Here is a 17,524-nt window from a genome sequence, read left to right as displayed (position 1 = left end):
TTGTACTATGTTTGAGTTTATTCTATGTGTGTCGTAAACGGGAGCGAGGCATGATCAGCCGCGGAGCCGTGCACTGCAACGCATTCACGCAAAACTGCCTCTGTACCCGCGCGCACTGAAAGAATATAATTAACTATACAGAGATCAATTTAGCTCACATGAGAGATTGCCGCAGATGGGAATAAATTACTTAAAGTTAATAAAAGTGTATATTATAGGATTGTGATAATATCAGCAGACAATTGAAGAGAATTTTATTGAACGTTTGTACTGTTTAAAACCTAATTACCCACATTAGACAACTTTTTAAACTTAAAATAAAAGAGATTGAATTAAGTATGACTGTTATTATTGTTGTTTATTGCTCATGATTCAAAACATTACAGTGGAAAACAATAAAATATTATTTTAATTTAAATCACACCAACAAATAATGCAAAAATGACAAGCAGAAAATGTTTGAAACAATATATTGAGCTCACTTTGTCATGTGCCACACTAAAAGGCTAATTACAAATCGATTTAAGGGATCATTCCTACTGGTTAGATTAAAAAGTTAGGAAAAACTGAATGAGGATCTACACAATTAGCATTACACGTTATTAAATTTAAGTGAGTGAAGAATTTGATTTATCTTTTTTCCATTTCTTCAGAAAGTCAGAGGGCCACATACAAAGTGGCCTGCCCCAACGGACGTAACATTAGTTCCTGCTATTGTTGCGCCATTTTTATTTAAGTAGATTCTATTAGGTGTGTTGAGCAGGGAACGATAAAATCTGTTGATGTCTTTTAATATTCCGTAGGGGAGCCTTTCGTAATTGAGACACCAGCTGTCTGTTCCGTCCCCATTATCAAACGTGGCGCCGATGACGATCCAAGCAGTTGATGTCCCTAACACTGAAAATTTTGTAATTAATTTGCTGAACAAGAATCTAATTTTCCTAATTTTTCAATACGCACCCGGCACCATGGTTCCCATCCACGCTTTAAAGTCTGCAAGGGTAGTGAATATCGCCATATGCGATCCGATTTTACAACATTCAGCTTGCATCAAACTATATGACTATAAAAGATTAAATTTTTATACTCAGAATTGGAGTTGGATTGCATTTATTTGAACACTCGCAGAGGGTAATGTAAATGACTCTCCACGTGTGTAACGTACCATTTTGACAGAACGTCTAAAGTAATATGTTTTTCCGGTTGATGTTTGAAACAAATCTCCTCCAGCCCCTGGAAAATTTAATGCTTCATTTTTTTTAAATTGTATCATTTTCTCTATACATTTTCCAGTCGATTGCAACTCATTAACAGCCGTGTCCTTTCAAAATTGGTCAATTAGTGTTTATAACTAAATCTACATACTTGAAATTATATTTTAAAATTACATTAGTAACACAGGGAGCCAAATCTAAACAAGTTCGGTATTTTGTGTTTATTGCTCCTGTTGGTGATGTCACGACCTTTTTCAACAAAGTCGAATCAAACTTTGTGATTTGCTAAAAATATCTCACATACATTTGGTCCTTCTTTGTTGGAGTCCAGCAATGCCATTGTTAGGGTTGGGTCAGTTTTCTTGCCGCAGTAAAACATTTCTGAATACATCCTGCACTCATCGATGTCATCTTTAAGAGATCAAAATATTTCACTCGTGAAAACTCATATATTTTGCTCTGTACAAATTGATGAGCATTTTTCGTATCCGTTAAATGATGACTGCATCAGGGATGGATCATCAGAAGTCAGTTCTTCCAAGTCTCGAATTACGTGTTCAGTCAACAGTTGGCCATTTTTTATCTGTATACAAATGTTTATGAATATTTATAGGCAACACACCACGAGCAATAAAGAAAATCCTGTTTTTAATCACCAAACTGACACTTTTTCTATGTATGTATTTGATTTTTATTAATTGAGAATAAAATCACGATTAAAGTTCGTCTTTGACGCAGTTTCTGAGCACACCAATCGATTCTTGGGGGTCGATTTAGGTAAAATGTAATTTTTCCGGCCAAAACGCGACGTGCGAACTTTTTTTCCCGCCAAAACAATATGAATGCGAGAGGTGCGCATGCGTGAGACCTGGCTGGATCTGACAAAGAAGTCATTCGTACAGGCGGTCTCTCTGCAAATGCTCAAATTAACTCTCACGCATGCGCAGGTCTCGCATTCATAATGTTTAGGCTCTCACGTCGTGCTGCACTTTTTGGTTGGAAAAAATATCCACCTCACCTAATTCGACCCTCAAGAATCGTTTGGTGTGCTCAGAAACGTCGTCAAAGAGGTCTTTAATGTGTAATCATTAGTCGTCCACTAGAGCAAAATTGGCATTGATTCTCCTCGAACAATTTATAACCATAAAAAAATGATAAGTTTGTACCATAAATATCTATCATTAATTTATATACTCACCACTTCTCCGCGAATTCCGCAGCATCTCAAGTAGCACTATAAAACATGAAATATCCTGCGTAATTTTTTATATTTTTTAAATTAAAAATCAGATAAATCACTTTATTTTTCTGTATGATATCAACTAAACATTTCCCAACCATTATATTTCTTTTGATTGGAGATTGCAACGCAGAGATGTTCATGATATACTCTTCGATTTCTAGGTCACTAACGTCCCACACATCCTGACAACCCCTTTTGATTTGTACGGATTTATTTCCAGTTTGTAGCACCTGTGATTACTGTCAGAATTTATTGTTCGGTTTTCTGTAAAGTGCTAACCTCGCAGAGGAATTGTTTTTGCGCCGAACACGCGTCAGCTCCCAGCACTGACGCATTCGCAGTGACGTTGGACAGATTGATGAAAATACAGTTTCCGGCCTCCTGGGAAGGCAAACGGCCGCCTTTCCAGTTAGGCAAGCGGTCCAAATTCAACTTTTCAACATCAGAACACCAGTAATGAGGACCGGCGCACTCCGAGTTCGTTCCAGAAGTCCAAAAATCTCGACTTGTTTGAAGGGGATAAACTAATAAAAAGAAATATGTGCACTCCGTTGGTAAAATTTAAGTTTTTTAAGCCTACATGCTTCAGGATATCTGTTGACCATTTTTGAAAGACATTTCAAATCATCGAATTCATGAACTGCCGCCAACTTCATTCCAACAGAGCAGCAGTATTTCCAAGCGTCCAGCCAATTGGTCTTAAAATCAGATTGAATTTGTGCCGTATTAAATAATAATTGGCCAAAATGAATACAGATTTTGTAGAGAATAAATACTCTTTTCCACACATAGAGTTCCAAGAACCATGGGCGAATAAATCTAAGAAAAGTGTTAAGTTTCCTCCTCATCTGAGTCAAATCTAAATGAGTTTTTACCTTTCACCTTCGACTCATTGGTAAAAAAATTTTCCTAACAATTAAAAAATTTAGTAAATGGTTATAAATGATTAATTTATGTTACATTTCTTCTGCACTCAGTTGGACATTTCGGTTTAGTGCAGTTGTTGTTATTTTTTGGTAGCACTTCACCCTGTTTAAGGATTTTATTTGATTCACTTTTCTTTCATTTTTTATAAATAAAAGTGACTTTACTACCTGGCAGGCGATCACGTATTTGTGACTGCAGTTTCTGTCCGATAAAAAAACTCCAGTGCCATTTCGATCAACCTGCATGTGGACGCAAAGATCTTCTGGATTTGAATTATCCGGCTGTCCCTTGGCCCAATTAATTCCGTCGGTGAAAGGGACGGCTTGCGAGCCGGAGCACCAGGCCCAGCGGCCCCAGGCGCCCATCGCGCGTCCCGCCGTCCAGTAGTTCAAATTCAGCGCCCAGTTTGATTTCGTTAAATTGGAGAAGCATTGCATGTCTGATGAATTCCTTAACCAAATTGGTTTGAGGCCTAAACTGCAGCAAAAATTCATGTTCTGCTGCCAGGTTCCCTGTGACAATAAGTAAATTTAGCTTTCCTGCATTAATCGAGAAAGAAAGATTTGTGGATCTAGGACACTTTGTAACTCTTTAAGACTTGGCAGGGAAAAATATTTTTATCTAAGATAAAAGTCTACTCATTGTCTATTTTGCTCTTTTGAAGATCGATTTTGAGCCATTTCAAATTTTATTAATTTTGTAAAGTCAACAAATTATTTTTAAATATTATAATCAATTTGGAAAGTAAAATTCATTCTTAATGGAATTTTTAGATCTTGCTGTAAATTTGTGCGAGTCTACAATATTATTATCCTTGAAGAAAATTAGCAGAGTCTATTTTCTAAACTTACTAATTTCTTAGTGAACAAGTAGTTTTTGCCACAAGCTGACGTCCATTTACCGTACTTCTCGCCATCTTTATTATCTTGAAAAATACAGAGCATGTCCCAGCATTTAATCATTTATATATATCACCTTTCACATTCCCAGATGCATCCAGTAACGAAGCCTGCGTTTCATTTTTGTTATTATCGACAGTTTAATAATCTTATATTCAATTTGTTACGTCTTTCACACATTTCAAGGTGGAACAACTGTCTTTGCGTAAATCTGCATTTGGCTGGAGGAAACATAAAATGAGATTTTTATCAAAATTATAAATTAAAAATCCGTACTTCGCACAAATACGGAAGTTTCGATGAGGATGGAAGTGCAGTCAGAGACTTTTTAATAGAAAGTGCCAACGCCTTTTGAGCAAGTTCAACCAGAGACACCGGCTTGGTGATTTTTGCCTGGATTGCTGCATCTAATTCGACGTTTTTCCTGCACCAGGCAAATGAGAGTAAAGCGTCCGCGTCGCAAGAGCCGTTTCCTTCGTTCGAACCAGCGGTCCAAATTGCCGAAATGTTTAGATCTAATTCAATTTAAATTTATCTACATATTTTAAATATAATGAGGTATAGAGGAAACCTGAAATAAGCCTATGAATAAAGTCAAACTTTGTAATGTCCATCATAGAAATGAGCGTCATGCTCATCGAGAGACAATTCTTTGCAGCCTGCAACTGCGTTGCGGCGATCGGCATCAGGAAAAATGAAGTGTCAACTTTCGTCACGAATTTTCCTGCGACAGAAACTCGTCAAATTATTGGTATAAAAAGATTAATGTTAAAATGTGAACCTCCTGATGTATTTGACACGGTCTTTGAAATTTAATAAAAATATAATAGCTTTAAATTGATTGAAATGTTATACCAGAGGAACTTGGAGTTTGCTACATCTTGAAGAATTGCAGGGCTGAAAGTACATATATATTGGATGAAGGTAAATGAAATATATATTTTGGTTAATTAGAAATTATTATTGCAAGTGCGCGACGCACGGTCCGATCCCTAAATAAATGCGTGGTACTTTTTAGCAGCTCTCAAACAAATTAATATTAATTAGTTGAATTCATATATACTTTGTCATTATTTGCCACGGTTGTTATTTTGATGGTAGTGGTTGATGTAACAACTACTCCAGTCGTCGACTCTGCTCTAGTACTAGAAAATGTCAAGGTTGACGGTTTTTGTGTTGCTGGAGTCGTGATGCTTATTTCAGCAGCAAATGTTGTGAGTGTCGCTTTTGAATCCGCTGACGTAGCTGAGTCAAATTCCGGACTAAGGGTGCTTGAGGTACTACTTGAATCTGCAAAAAAAGCAATTCATGCAAACAAAATGCATGCGTTTGGACCTAAGAAAAACCGCCAGGGGTATTGATTGCAGAAGAAGCTTAAGTTATGGAATTTAACTTATTATACCTGATGAGCTTGTAAAAAAGTCCGCAACAGGGGTGTTTGTGCTTGTAGAAAATTGTTTCAATGAAATAGCAATTTTTGAAATTTATATATTTTTTGCATGCATAAAGATGTTTTAAGACAGAAAATGTGCAATAAAATTATCTCAAAAGAGTTTTGTTTATTTTAATTTCTTGTCTTAATAAATATTGCTACAAAAACCAATGCAAATATATAAATTTAATGTTATTTTTTCTAAATAGACCTGATATATCAGCTGGAATTTTTGATTCTGAAAAAAATGTGTTAGAAGATATGGAATGATTAAAATTTAACCAAATTGACCTGCGCTGCTCGGGGTCAAAGTATCATCTGCAAAATTACTCTTATCTTATTCCGTTGAAACTAATTAACATTAAAATCTGACCAAAGAGTGAGGTAGATATGATGCTGTTGTCTGCACAATAAGAAATACACCCACATTACATTTTAAAAATACCAAAACAATTAAGGCAGTTGTTAACCTGTGACGACATCGGACTCAGGGATTTCTGTGAAAATCACTTTAGTAAAAAAGGAAAAAAGGAAATTTTTACTACTAAAAGTGGATGAAGTCAGCGCATCATCAATTTCGCCAAGATTGACAGTTTCCTGATCAGTCGTCAGCATATTTATTCTGTGTAAGAGGATTTTAGCTTATATTTTATATCAATATCACCATAAAAACGAGTGCGATTTATTACTAATACAAAAATTGCGGCTCATAATAGCGGTGAAAAATTAATTATGAGTTCAAAATATCCTACGTCAGAATAAAGACTTTTAGGATTTAAAATTAACTATAACCTATAACACAAAAAGATTTAATTTGCTTCAAGTTTTAGCGAGTTGTTTCCCAGGATTGCCGCCTCTTATCTCACAAGTTTTTTTACTACGTTTTAAGAACATATATGAATGAAATTTTTCTGCGGTCAAAAAGTCAACTTTTCGCTTTTTTTGCTAAGCACATTCGATATCTGATGAATAATTTCTTTGAAGTCTTCCAACCCAACCCTTTTGATAATATACATTGAAAATATCATGATCAGTAAATATGTTCAAAAAATCGTGTTTTTGGCACTTCTCAGCGTAAATTAAACATTTAATTTTTTAAATATTTAGCTTTTTAGATAATAAATTTATGCAGTAGATGTAATATTACTCTTTTATTGAAGAAGTTATGCTGTGAGTGGTCGCGTTATTGGAAGTGTTCGCCGCCGTCAAACGTCTATTTTTCTCTTTAAGCTTTGGGATGCACCTCGCAATTCCACAACATTTAATTATATAAAATCGTCTTCCTGAAATTAATATTTCCTTTTCAATAGGAAAAAGCCAAAATCTACTGGATTTTATAAATTTAAAAATTGCTTAAGTTACAAAATTTTCGATTTCTATCCAATAGTGAAATAATTACCTTTGCGGATTCTCGAATATTTTGACTTTCCAGGAATCCTCGCAAGATTTTCAAACACCTAATAATTATATCAGCCTGCCATACTAAAATTTTTCAGAAAATATATACTCCCAAAACAAAAATCAGGCCGATAATCCATGAAATCGAAATACAATTCATTTTCGTGGTTGCTTTTTGCCGCTGTCACATGAAATGATTATCATGTTGGTCGCCACAAAATTCTTTTGTTTTTCTGTAACATACAAGCTGACGTCAATGATGATTCCCTTTAAAAAATGATGGCCGGAATTCGCTTTCCGTGGCAATGATGCAAAAATTGGAGCACGAAACGCACGAAATCAAACTCACAAATTTTAATTGCTTGCTTTTAATGGTCAACAGAAAATAAAGTTTTTCTTCTGAACATGTTACACAATATCTCACATCTGGAATTATGACTGATTACATTAGACTATATTGTTTTGAATGCATCACATCTGTTTGCGCCAAAAGACAGGGACGAGGGACGAGCAAAAAATAAAATTTTGATCAACGAACCAATTAAAAATGACGGTAACCAAAACAATCAATTAATTTTTTCTGCTTCATTTAATCAATTAAAATTGATCCAGCACCAAATGCGTGTAGAGTAGAACACTAGGCGGCAGCCATAAGTTGCGGGCAGTTCGGCACCTGGCAATTATTTTGAGTGCGAGACTCACAGCGGTCAAACATCAGCGGCTTCTGGCAAAACGCGCACGCCTGAAATATTAAAACCGAAAATTAATATTTTTAATTTGAAAAATACAAGGAATAGAAACGAGGAGTAAATCATATTTTTCGTACCTGAGGACAGACTTGTCCTGTAAGCGGAAGTCCGACCTTGTGCCACACTTTGACCATGTCTGCCACCAATTGGTCCATCATGGGCTTGGTGTGGTGCGGCGTGGGGGCCAGACGCAGCTTCTCTTCTCCCTTGGGCACCGTTGGGTAGTTGATGGCCTGCACGTAATGTCCGTACTGCTGCAGCAGCAGGTCGGACACCATCGTGTTCTTCATGGGGTCTCCTATCTGCAAAATTTGAAGACCAATAAGCACGGTTACGCCTTCTTTTTTGAGCAAAGGAAATTAATTGCTTCCAGAGTGAGAAAAATTATTAAAATTTCATAGCGAGAAGATACACAAATAGTACTTTTGAGTCTTAAAAGTTATTTTATATTTTTTCAAAAAATGGCCGATTTTCGAAAGGGGTGTGTGTTTGGCCTGATTAAAATTCCTCTATTCAGAAAGCTGATTATATTTCCAGTTTTTTTCCTATGGAGCAAATCTATCTCAAATTTACTATTTTTGCACAAAATTCGTCTGAAAATTTCAACTGGAAATCACTATCATTCCCATTTAAATTTTTTTAATTAAAAATAAAACTTACCTTGATTGGAATGATGTGCGACGGAGTGTGCTCGACCGAGAGTCTCTCGGAGAGCAATTTGGTTCGTAGGTAGCGAACATTATCTTGGTGAGTGGCTCGTAGCTGCTGTCCCTCTTCCGAGGCTAGAACCTGCACGGCCTTCATGGCGCCAGCTAAAACGGTCGGCGGCAGCGACGTCGTAAAGATGAAGCCGGGAGCATAGCTGCGGATCATGTCCACCAGCTTGGCCGTGCTCGCGATGTAGCCACCCATGTTTCCAAATGCTTTGCCTGAAGCAAAATAATTCAATTGAAAATGAAAAATGCTTTTCTAAACCATATAAAAGGGTATTTTTTGTGATAAATGACACTAAATGTTTAAAATTAATTAAAATAGTTCCTGTTTTTGCATTTTCATCACAGTTAATCCTGATTATTGGACCAAATTTTTGCATAATTTTTACAATGACAGTTAGAGAAGGGAAAAAACTTATTTATTGAGTAAAAATACCCAAAATGAGCAAGGTGGAGATTTAAGGACATTGAATTTTTTATTTTAGAAAGACAAACTATTTAGGCTTTGACTCCATTTAAACAGATTTGAAGCCAGATTTATACCAGCGGGGGCCAGATTTGCGATAAAATTGGTTCCCACTGCGCTGATATAAGATGGCGTGTGAATGTGGGAAACAAAAATCTCTCTTTGGATTGCCGTACGAGTGTCAAGAGTTTGTTTTTACGATCCGAAAGACACAATTAGTACAAGTAACGCAAATTATGTCAAAATATTGATGAAAACTTCTTTTCGCGCATTTCACGAGGCCGATTTTTCGCGCCATACTCCATCGGACGCCATATTTGCGCGTCGCACGAATCTGGTCCCCGCTGATTTTCGCAGAATTTATTTGATAAAAATATCCTAACCACCATAGAATCGTGATAAACTATTTTTGAAATAAAGAATCTTTTCTGACGTTTCTACGGTGAATAGCTGGACTGATTTTAGTTTTCAGCAAGTCTAAAGAAATAATTCTAGAAGCGGAATGCACAGCAGCAGGATTGAGTTCATTAAAATCAAAAGAATCCACAGGTGGGTTCCAACACAACTGGTGAAATTCACCAGAAATTCACCAGCAAAACAGGTGCTAGCGCTAGCTCACTCTAAATAAATTAATCTTAAGAGAATACGCACCCAAGGTTCCCGAGATGATGTCCATATTGTGCATCTGGCCGTCCCTCTCGCCAATGCCGGCGCCGTGCTTGCCGTAGAGTCCGACCGCGTGCACCTCGTCGACAAAGGTGAGGGCGCCGTAGTGGTGCGCGACCTCGCACAGCTCCTCCAACGGACACACGGCACCGGTCATCGAGTGCACCGTCTCGAAGGCCACGATCTTGGGCACGCTCTTAGGCACCTTCTGCAGCAGCTGCTCTAAATGCTCGGGGTCGTTGTGACGGAAAATGTGCTTCGGCACGCGGCTGTGTCGAATCCCTTGGATCATCGAGGCGTGATTGCCTGAAAAAAATCGTTATATTTTTTTTATTTAAAGACTTATTGTTCGGAATGGAGAAAATGTTACTTAAAAATAGTAGATGCGAGATGTTCAAAGAGTTAATTTATAAAATTCAAGATTGAATTTGCTTACCACCAGGTTTTTACACTCAATTTTTACAAATTTCTTGCGCAAGAAATGATTATATTCCATTTTTCCCCAGTCAAAATCTAAAATTTGCGGTTGGAGTGGCCTTCAAAAAACTGGTATAAATTGAAAAAAAAACGCTTAAAATTTTCTCTTTAAATGCTTGTCATCAAGCTATTTATGTGAGGTATAAATTATGTGTAAATATTTGTTTATAGTTTTTGAGGTTAGCCGTGGATTAGCTGGCGCCAAGCGCTCAAGCAATTTTCTAAAAAATGGTTTACTATGTTTAAACCAAAGTGTGGTTTTTATCATTCTTTACAAGCAAACAATTTTTAAATTGTACGTTATTTATATTTATGACGAGATTTTAATCTCTTGTACCTGTTGTATTTCGTCCCCAAAGCCTCAGATAGCTAAAGAGAGCTTGAGGCCAAAAAGACGATTTTATTATCAGAGATCACCTTGTGTGACGTCAGGAACTGAGCAATAGACAATAAAGAAAAAAGAATTGCCACAGAGGGAAAAGCATACATATTCCCGACTGATATAATATTTCAAGAGACATTCTCATCCAAATGGCATTTTTTTCCTATCTATATTTCTCTGTCTACCTGTTGGGACATTTTAACTGCTGTCGTTTCAATTTATGCATTGATTAGAATTCAATCAAACTAGAAATTTAAACACTTTTACTCGACAGAACGAGAGTTACTTCATTCACCATACAAAATAGTAAAATTTTAGCTTGTAGTCAGGCATAAGGGTCCGTTGTACAAAATCGTGGACAAAATATGCAACAGGTTGGCAAAATGTAGAGCTTCAGAGGGTTTGCACTTCCCACAGTTTTTGGTAATCCCAAAAGAGTTTTTACCAAAAAAACATGTATATTATGTTGTTTAGTAGATAATTGCCACTGAATTATCATAAAATGGATTTTCTTAAATTTAATACAATTTTAAATACGCTCTGGCTTGTTTAACATAAAAGATGATCATTTAGAGAGTCAAATTTCATAACTTTCCGGACTTGGCCCTGTCCAATGAGGTTCATGCGCCAATTTTATAACGAATGTTTCCACAAATCAGGGCGTCGCTCATCTTGAAAGATGTAAAGCGATCAAAATAAAAAGATAAATTTGGGAAAAGCGATAAAATGGAATTGGTGGGGACTTTCCGGCTGGTTTTTCAAGCAAAACACCATTGGTTTATTTATAGCGCATTTCTCAAAATTGATCAAAATTGCTATAAATTTCTTGAAAATTTCCATTTTTGCTTCAGGAATATTTTTCACCATACAAAATTTTCCAATCCATTAAATAAAAATATTATTGCCTTATAAGCCAAAAAAATCATAGAATCTCGGCGAGAAAATGTGTGACTCTTGCAATAATTTTTGTACCTGCATCAGAAAAGACCTGACAGCCAGGTATCAACTGCGCCAGCGTGCAGAGGGTCGAGTCGTTGGCGACGTAGCACGAGGAGAAGACAAGAGCCGCCTCCTTCTGGTGCAGCTGCGCCAGCGTCGTCTCCATGTTCTCGTGGAACATCGAGTTGCCCGAGATGTTGCGGGTGCCTCCGGCGCCGGCTCCGTGCTTCGTGAGCGCCTCTGCGACCGCTTTCACCACCTCAGGGTGGCGGGACATGCCCAGGTAGTCGTTGGAGCACCACACGGTGATCTCCTGCTCGCCCCACGTGTACTCCTTGGCCGCTGGGAACGAACTCGCCAGCCGGTTCACCTTCTTGAACACGCGGTACGAGTGGTCCTCCTTCTTTTGCTTGATCTGATCGTGGAAGAATTCCGCGTACTTGAAGGTCTCATCTAAATAAATTAAATTTAATTAGATTTTTAAATAATTTGATTTTACACATACAATACAGTAAGGCAACGGCCGAGTTGTTCTCTGATTGTGAGCCGAAAAATATAAATAAAGAAAAATTCGGCCCTTACCCGTTCCCTTTCTTCCCATGTAAAAAAATCAACAAATTTTCGAATATATTCTCAAAACCCGAGCAAAATCAACTCGTTGTGTCGCGGGTAGGCGTGTCTGTAAGTCAGTAACCGAATCTGGCCCTTGGGCGAATTTAATAAATAAAACCAAACACTTAAAACTAGAGCAGATTTTGGGCGCGGCGGCAATCGGGCTTAAAAGACGCAAAATTTGAAGGCGAGTCTGATGAACTTTGGTTTTCTGTAGTACGACTAATAGGAGCCGAATTGGGATTTTTTTAAGTCGAAAAACGCGATTTGTGACACTTTTTAACTGTTGTTTTCGGGGCCCAGGTGGGGCCCTATGGGCCCGACGGTGCCGATTCAGGTACCAATCGATGCCCCTCAATAGGGCGCATCCGCCCTTGTTCGGTTTTCCAAAATATGACCATTCTTTGAATTTTTAAAAATTGTTATCTGCCAAATTTTTTGAAAAGTCACAATTTAAAATAAATCAGCGTTTAACGGATTTTCCCGGATATGTCGCCAAAACATCTGAGCTAGGCATTAGATGGAGCAAGTTGTGTTAAAGTATTATCAAAATTATTAAATCAGTTTACTTTATAGTCACAATTTTCTGTTTTTACGACTATCTGGCTTCTGGTCGCCATATCTTGCGATTGGGGGAAAAACCGACACACCCCACGTTTAAATGACGCGAAATGTATCTGGAAACATTTTGAGATTAAATACAAGTCGATCCGATCAAAAGCCTAGGACTAGATAGATTTTAAAGTTTGAAAAACGTGATTTTTGAACATCCTCCATAAGGATATTCCAAAATTCGCGATTATTTCCAAACGGAGAATATTTTAATAATTTTACCGACTCCATCACACGCAAAAGACCTTTGCCGGTCTGGAAAAATATTTTCAGATTTTTCGCGCCCATAGCAAAATTTAAATTAATTTTTCCCGTTTTTTCACTTTGTGCAGCTTGCAACGTATTCGTACTAAAATGGTTTTCTTTCTATTTAAATTCAGCCATTCGTCAGATCTTCAACAAAAACCCCTCATCAGACAGGTCTTTAATTGGGCTTTTACGTGGAATACCTTAACGACCTTTTTCAGGGTACCTACACCTGAGATTCTCTTACATGCCGTTTTTCAATGATTTTTTCAGAGATTTGGCGACGATTTTTCGCCCTTGCCTGTCACAGACCTTCCTCAGGTCAATTTCCCAACCTCGACGCAGAGTTACTTAAAGCGCCCAAACAGAAGGAAAAAATATAAATGATGTAAATAATTTATGGAAACAAGTAACTCTACTGGTTATTTGGAAATGAAAAATAATTAAAAAAAATTTCGGCTATGAATTTGAATTTTCACTGATTTTATTTCAAAGAAATGCCTACCCTTGGTGGATTTGGAATGTTCGATGATGTCCTCCTGCATTTCCTTGCTTGCCTCCTTCACAAGGGAGCGATCAGTCATGAAGGGACACTTCTTGAGTGCATCTCCAGCTGAAATTACGGACCATATTTAGTTAAAAAACCCTAACAGTTAATTTTTTTTTAAGACAAAAAATCAATCACCAATTAAGGAATAGAGAAGATTTCAATAGAAAGACAAGCCAGACAAAAGAGCAACAGAAAAAATATTCTGCTTTTAAAATATTTTAAACTTATTTTCTTAATGTCGCAACAGTATTTTTTTATACACATTTTAAACAAATTGGCTCAACTAAATCAATTAAGTCAACAAAACAACACCTTAAATATTAGAAATATTGAAAAATTACAATCATGTTAGTGCGAAAACAAGCTCAATTCACCAGAAACCACAACATTTTTAGCCACAGGAAGAGGAAAACAATGAGAGAAAGTGATGTAGTTAAAAATAGAAAGGCGAGGAGGGACATTGAGACCTTCGGTGGTAGATTCGGCACTGGCCATGTTGCTGGTGAGCCTCGACACGACCGGACACTGGCTGCCGAAGTTCTTGAGCAGTTGCGGCGCATAGTTGCGGACGTAGTTGGCCGGAAAGCGGGTCAGAAAGGGGCAACTCATTTTCTTGATTGATCCAAAATTGGCTGAAATTCCCAAAACAACGCTCACAACGGGTCCCAACGCGCAAGTAGTGCTGCGTGACTGGAGAAAAATGAGTACGTACCTGCTTGCTGTGCGGACAAAGAGACTTTGCTCGAGTTGAACAGGCTGATAAGAACCTTTCCGTGGCGGGCAATCTGGAATCAGAGAGAGATAAACAATTTTTATCGCTGGGGTTTAGGACTGGTTTGAGGTTTTCCTAACTGTTTAGGTCAGTTTTCCTTGAAATTTAGCAACAGTGTTCGTCTGTTCGAGATAAAAAGCTTCATTCAACGTATTTCTCCGCATTTCAGTTTATTTTACCTGTCTAAAGAAGACCCAAAATAAAGGAATATAAACACAAGCATGTTTTCGACTAAATTTCTTTATTTTTTATAAAAAAAATAATTAAAATTAATCATTACAGGACATGGGAACTGTTTTTCAATGATAAAATTTATTATATAACGCATTGTATTCCTGTACCTGATATAAAGTATTACGTTTATGTACGATCTAATTTAAACAACGAGTTGCATTGCAACCGTCCCATATGGCTAACGTCCAAGTCATCGATCCCATTCATTCACCTCTGAAAAATTATATTTAGCTCAACACCACTGAAAAAACCCAATTCACCCCTTCCAGATGGAACACACGTGCCGACCCTGAGCCCAGGTAACCCAGGTCACTCAGGTGTCTCACTAGGACGGCGACCTAGACCCGAAAAACGAGCATTCGGCTGAGAGAGAACCGCTCCCAAGGTGGAAAAGGTCATCGCTCGGAGGCCAGGGAGTGAGAAAAAAACTGCCCGCGATTTTCTGGGATTTCTGATTCTTAGGCAGACGGATGTTACATACCTTGGGACTCGGGGGACCTTCGGCTCAAGACCCCTGAAGGTGCGTGAACCACGAAGGAAAAAGGGAAGATGAAGCAGACGTGAGAGAGCGAGCGCAAGCAAAGGCCGAGCGAGTGAAGAGAAGGGGGGCGTGCCGCTGGTGAAAAGGGGGCGTGACGTCATTGCTAACGTAATGATTCGGAGGAGACCCCTTCAGCTTATGCAATCGTAATTTTTGTCTCGCCGGTTGCATACGTGACCGAGTGCTCTCATTATTGCGAGATGAGCGATGATAAAAGGGTTATTATGCGTGAGTGATGGAAATTGGACGCCTAAAATACTTTTCAAACTTGTAGAAATTAGAAAAAAGCAGAAATGAAGAAAGTGAAAGGAGAAATATTAATTTATTCAAAATTAATGAGTTTAATTAACCCAATAAATATAAAGTGCGGCAAAAATTTCGATTTTTTTCAGAAAGTGAATTTTTTTAATTAGAAATACATTTTGTGCAAGTTAAATATTGGAACAAAAACATTGTATTTTAGTAACAGAACATTTTAAAATTAATTATTTAGATTTTTGGCTTGTTGTGACATTTTTACTTTCCATATCAGGTTACAGACACCACTGAAAATGATGAAACATTCCAGACGTGTATTATGTAGAATTTTCGAGATATCCTATCTCAACGACTCTTAAAAAACACAGCCTTAAATGTGCAAATCAGTTGCTCTTTTCGTTCTTTTGTCCTTTGCACCGGCGCGCTTGCTCGTCAGATCACCAATCTCGCACATAATATGCAAGTCAATTTTGCTCGCGTCAACAAGTTTAAGCAACCAGATTTAAATTTCAAATCAAATCAGAATTTCCAATGTGTGACAGTTTTGAGTTCAGATTAAGGACGATGAGAGGCACACCGCGTCTGATGAAATTTGTGCTCGGTGGAACAATAATTATGCCTTTCATTATATTATAAAAAAAATAATTTCTAATAACGTTAATAACCCAACATCTCGAATTCCATTATTTTTTTCAGAGGGGAGGAAAAGTTGGCACGTCATTTTACTTCTGAGAAATGAAGACCTGCTTAAAATGCGGGGGAGTATTTTATGGCTTATACTTTCCTCATTTCCCTCTTTTGCAAAACATGCCTGGCGTCACGTATATTTTATGTCGTGCCTTTTAATTTGGTCGTCACGACAAAACTCGCCGCTGTTGCGTGAGACACAGTGGTGAAGATGAAACATAAATCTTTTAAAAAAATTATTATTATCAAATTTTATATCGTCATTCGAGCTGTGCGTCTTCTAAAATTACCGATTCAGGAGACACATAAAACATCTTCTCTTTTTGTGGCTAACAAATATTTCAAGGCTGCAAAATTAATGTGAAACATGATACATGCGATAATATGTGATAGCCGCGTGTGAGATCTAAAATTAAACCAAAGAATAAAAAAGCTCGACACAGGGTCAAGGAAAAAGATCTTAAATTAGCCAGGGTCTCGGGTCATTCTCATTCAATTGGATTTATTTTTAAACTACAAACTTGTCAAATACAAAAAAAAATGCTGAGATAAAAGTTCAGCACTTGGTGTTCATGAACTTTTAGTGAGATAATTATTTTTCTGCTAAAATGCAAACCAATACATTTAATGCAGTTGCTGAGACGGATTTCTGTTCGATATTTAACCTTCGATAAGGTGGTAAATGCACTAAAAGTGATACAAAAAATCTTTCTCAGACACATTTTACCACATTAACCTTGTCCATTTCAAATGTACAATTTTTCTTTGAAATAAAAAAGAATAAAAATCCATATGGAGGAGAGAATTGATTTTTATTTAAATATGAACAAAATAATTTTGATGGAATTATTTATTCAGTTTTGTTTAACGATATTAGAATATTTATTAAACAGCTGGATCTTTTAAATATCCTAATCTAATCTAACACTAGCTTAATTCGATGATTTCATGATGCAAGAGAGATAAAAGGAATTGCAGAGAAGATGAGAGTTAAAATTAATTAAATGTATTTTTTCCAATCAACAACATATTTTACACTTGTACATCATGGAAGTGGAAAAAATTGCGCGTAACTCTACAACCAAACGTGAATTTCCTTCTTGTTTCAATTCAACAATTTTTTTCCGCTACCTCAATGGATTACATATTAGAAAAATTGCAAACATATTAATCAGCTCGTCTCTGTTTGCGAAAAAATCCGCACCTACACATACACTGCCAACCTACTGACATTAAAACCTGTGGTTTGTGTGTTCTCGTCGTCAATTACTAAAGAGAAAGTCAAATCGAAAAGCGCATTTTGCTCGTGAAAAGCATGCAGGCGGAGAGTGAATGCAGCAGACAGGTTGCTCACCTGAGATGCGTCCGTAAGAGACCACATGATCCTGGGAAATCACGGCCGGGCGAGGGGAATGGGCATGAAAGCCGAAAGCCAAGGTGCGCGCGACACGGCTAGTGGATGCTGCTCCCTTGAGAGGCGAACACTCACTGAATAAGTTGTCGCGGG

The 17,524-nt window shown here is 37.3% G+C and overlaps 2 protein-coding genes and 3 long non-coding RNA genes across 8 annotated transcripts; all 5 read right to left on the bottom strand.

Annotated features, from left to right (window-relative positions):
* Window positions 1–332: 332 nt before the first annotated feature.
* On the bottom strand, window positions 333–3,137 carry LOC135946643 (uncharacterized). Its single transcript, XM_065494946.1, has 11 exons — window positions 3,038–3,137; window positions 2,737–2,981; window positions 2,553–2,687; window positions 2,413–2,448; window positions 1,680–1,797; window positions 1,519–1,625; window positions 1,389–1,463; window positions 1,285–1,321; window positions 1,166–1,233; window positions 961–1,063; window positions 333–897 (listed from the first exon to the last, which is right to left on the bottom strand). The coding sequence occupies exons 1-11, from the start codon at window positions 3,111–3,113 to the stop codon at window positions 650–652; spliced, it is 1,248 nt and encodes a 415-aa protein (XP_065351018.1). The 5' UTR covers window positions 3,114–3,137; the 3' UTR covers window positions 333–649.
* Window positions 3,138–3,418: 281 nt separating this feature from the next.
* LOC135947330 (uncharacterized) lies at window positions 3,419–4,393 on the bottom strand. Its single transcript, XR_010575617.1, has 4 exons — window positions 4,360–4,393; window positions 4,236–4,300; window positions 3,552–3,896; window positions 3,419–3,486 (listed from the first exon to the last, which is right to left on the bottom strand). It is a non-coding gene; the product is annotated as an uncharacterized LOC135947330 (long non-coding RNA).
* A 69-nt stretch (window positions 4,394–4,462) lies between these two features.
* Window positions 4,463–4,989, bottom strand: LOC135945346 (uncharacterized). The gene is made up of 3 exons (XR_010575424.1): window positions 4,855–4,989; window positions 4,560–4,798; window positions 4,463–4,504 (listed from the first exon to the last, which is right to left on the bottom strand). It is a non-coding gene; the product is annotated as an uncharacterized LOC135945346 (long non-coding RNA).
* A 1,242-nt stretch (window positions 4,990–6,231) lies between these two features.
* Window positions 6,232–7,297, bottom strand: LOC135945623 (uncharacterized). Its single transcript, XR_010575449.1, has 4 exons — window positions 7,223–7,297; window positions 7,115–7,172; window positions 6,863–6,998; window positions 6,232–6,337 (listed from the first exon to the last, which is right to left on the bottom strand). It is a non-coding gene; the product is annotated as an uncharacterized LOC135945623 (long non-coding RNA).
* Window positions 7,298–7,465: 168 nt separating this feature from the next.
* Alas (5-aminolevulinate synthase) lies at window positions 7,466–17,524 on the bottom strand. Of its 4 annotated transcripts, none has more exons than XM_065494059.1 (9): window positions 17,372–17,524; window positions 14,238–14,310; window positions 13,993–14,157; window positions 13,481–13,588; window positions 11,539–11,958; window positions 9,693–10,013; window positions 8,523–8,791; window positions 7,940–8,164; window positions 7,466–7,855 (listed from the first exon to the last, which is right to left on the bottom strand). In XM_065494059.1, exons 1-9 carry the CDS (start codon window positions 17,396–17,398, stop codon window positions 7,751–7,753), a joined length of 1,713 nt encoding a protein of 570 aa, XP_065350131.1. In that variant the 5' UTR covers window positions 17,399–17,524; the 3' UTR covers window positions 7,466–7,750. The 4 variants fall into 4 exon arrangements, with proteins under 4 accessions (XP_065350131.1, XP_065350132.1, XP_065350133.1 ...); XM_065494060.1 differs by lacking the exon at window positions 17,372–17,524 and adding an exon at window positions 15,013–15,166; XM_065494061.1 differs by lacking the exon at window positions 13,993–14,157.

Source organism: Cloeon dipterum, chromosome X, assembly GCF_949628265.1.
Source record: "Cloeon dipterum chromosome X, ieCloDipt1.1, whole genome shotgun sequence".
Taxonomy (NCBI): domain Eukaryota; kingdom Metazoa; phylum Arthropoda; class Insecta; order Ephemeroptera; family Baetidae; genus Cloeon; species Cloeon dipterum.
The sequence above is the reverse complement of the archived record's forward strand: the minus strand, read 5'-3'. Positions and strand labels throughout refer to the sequence as shown.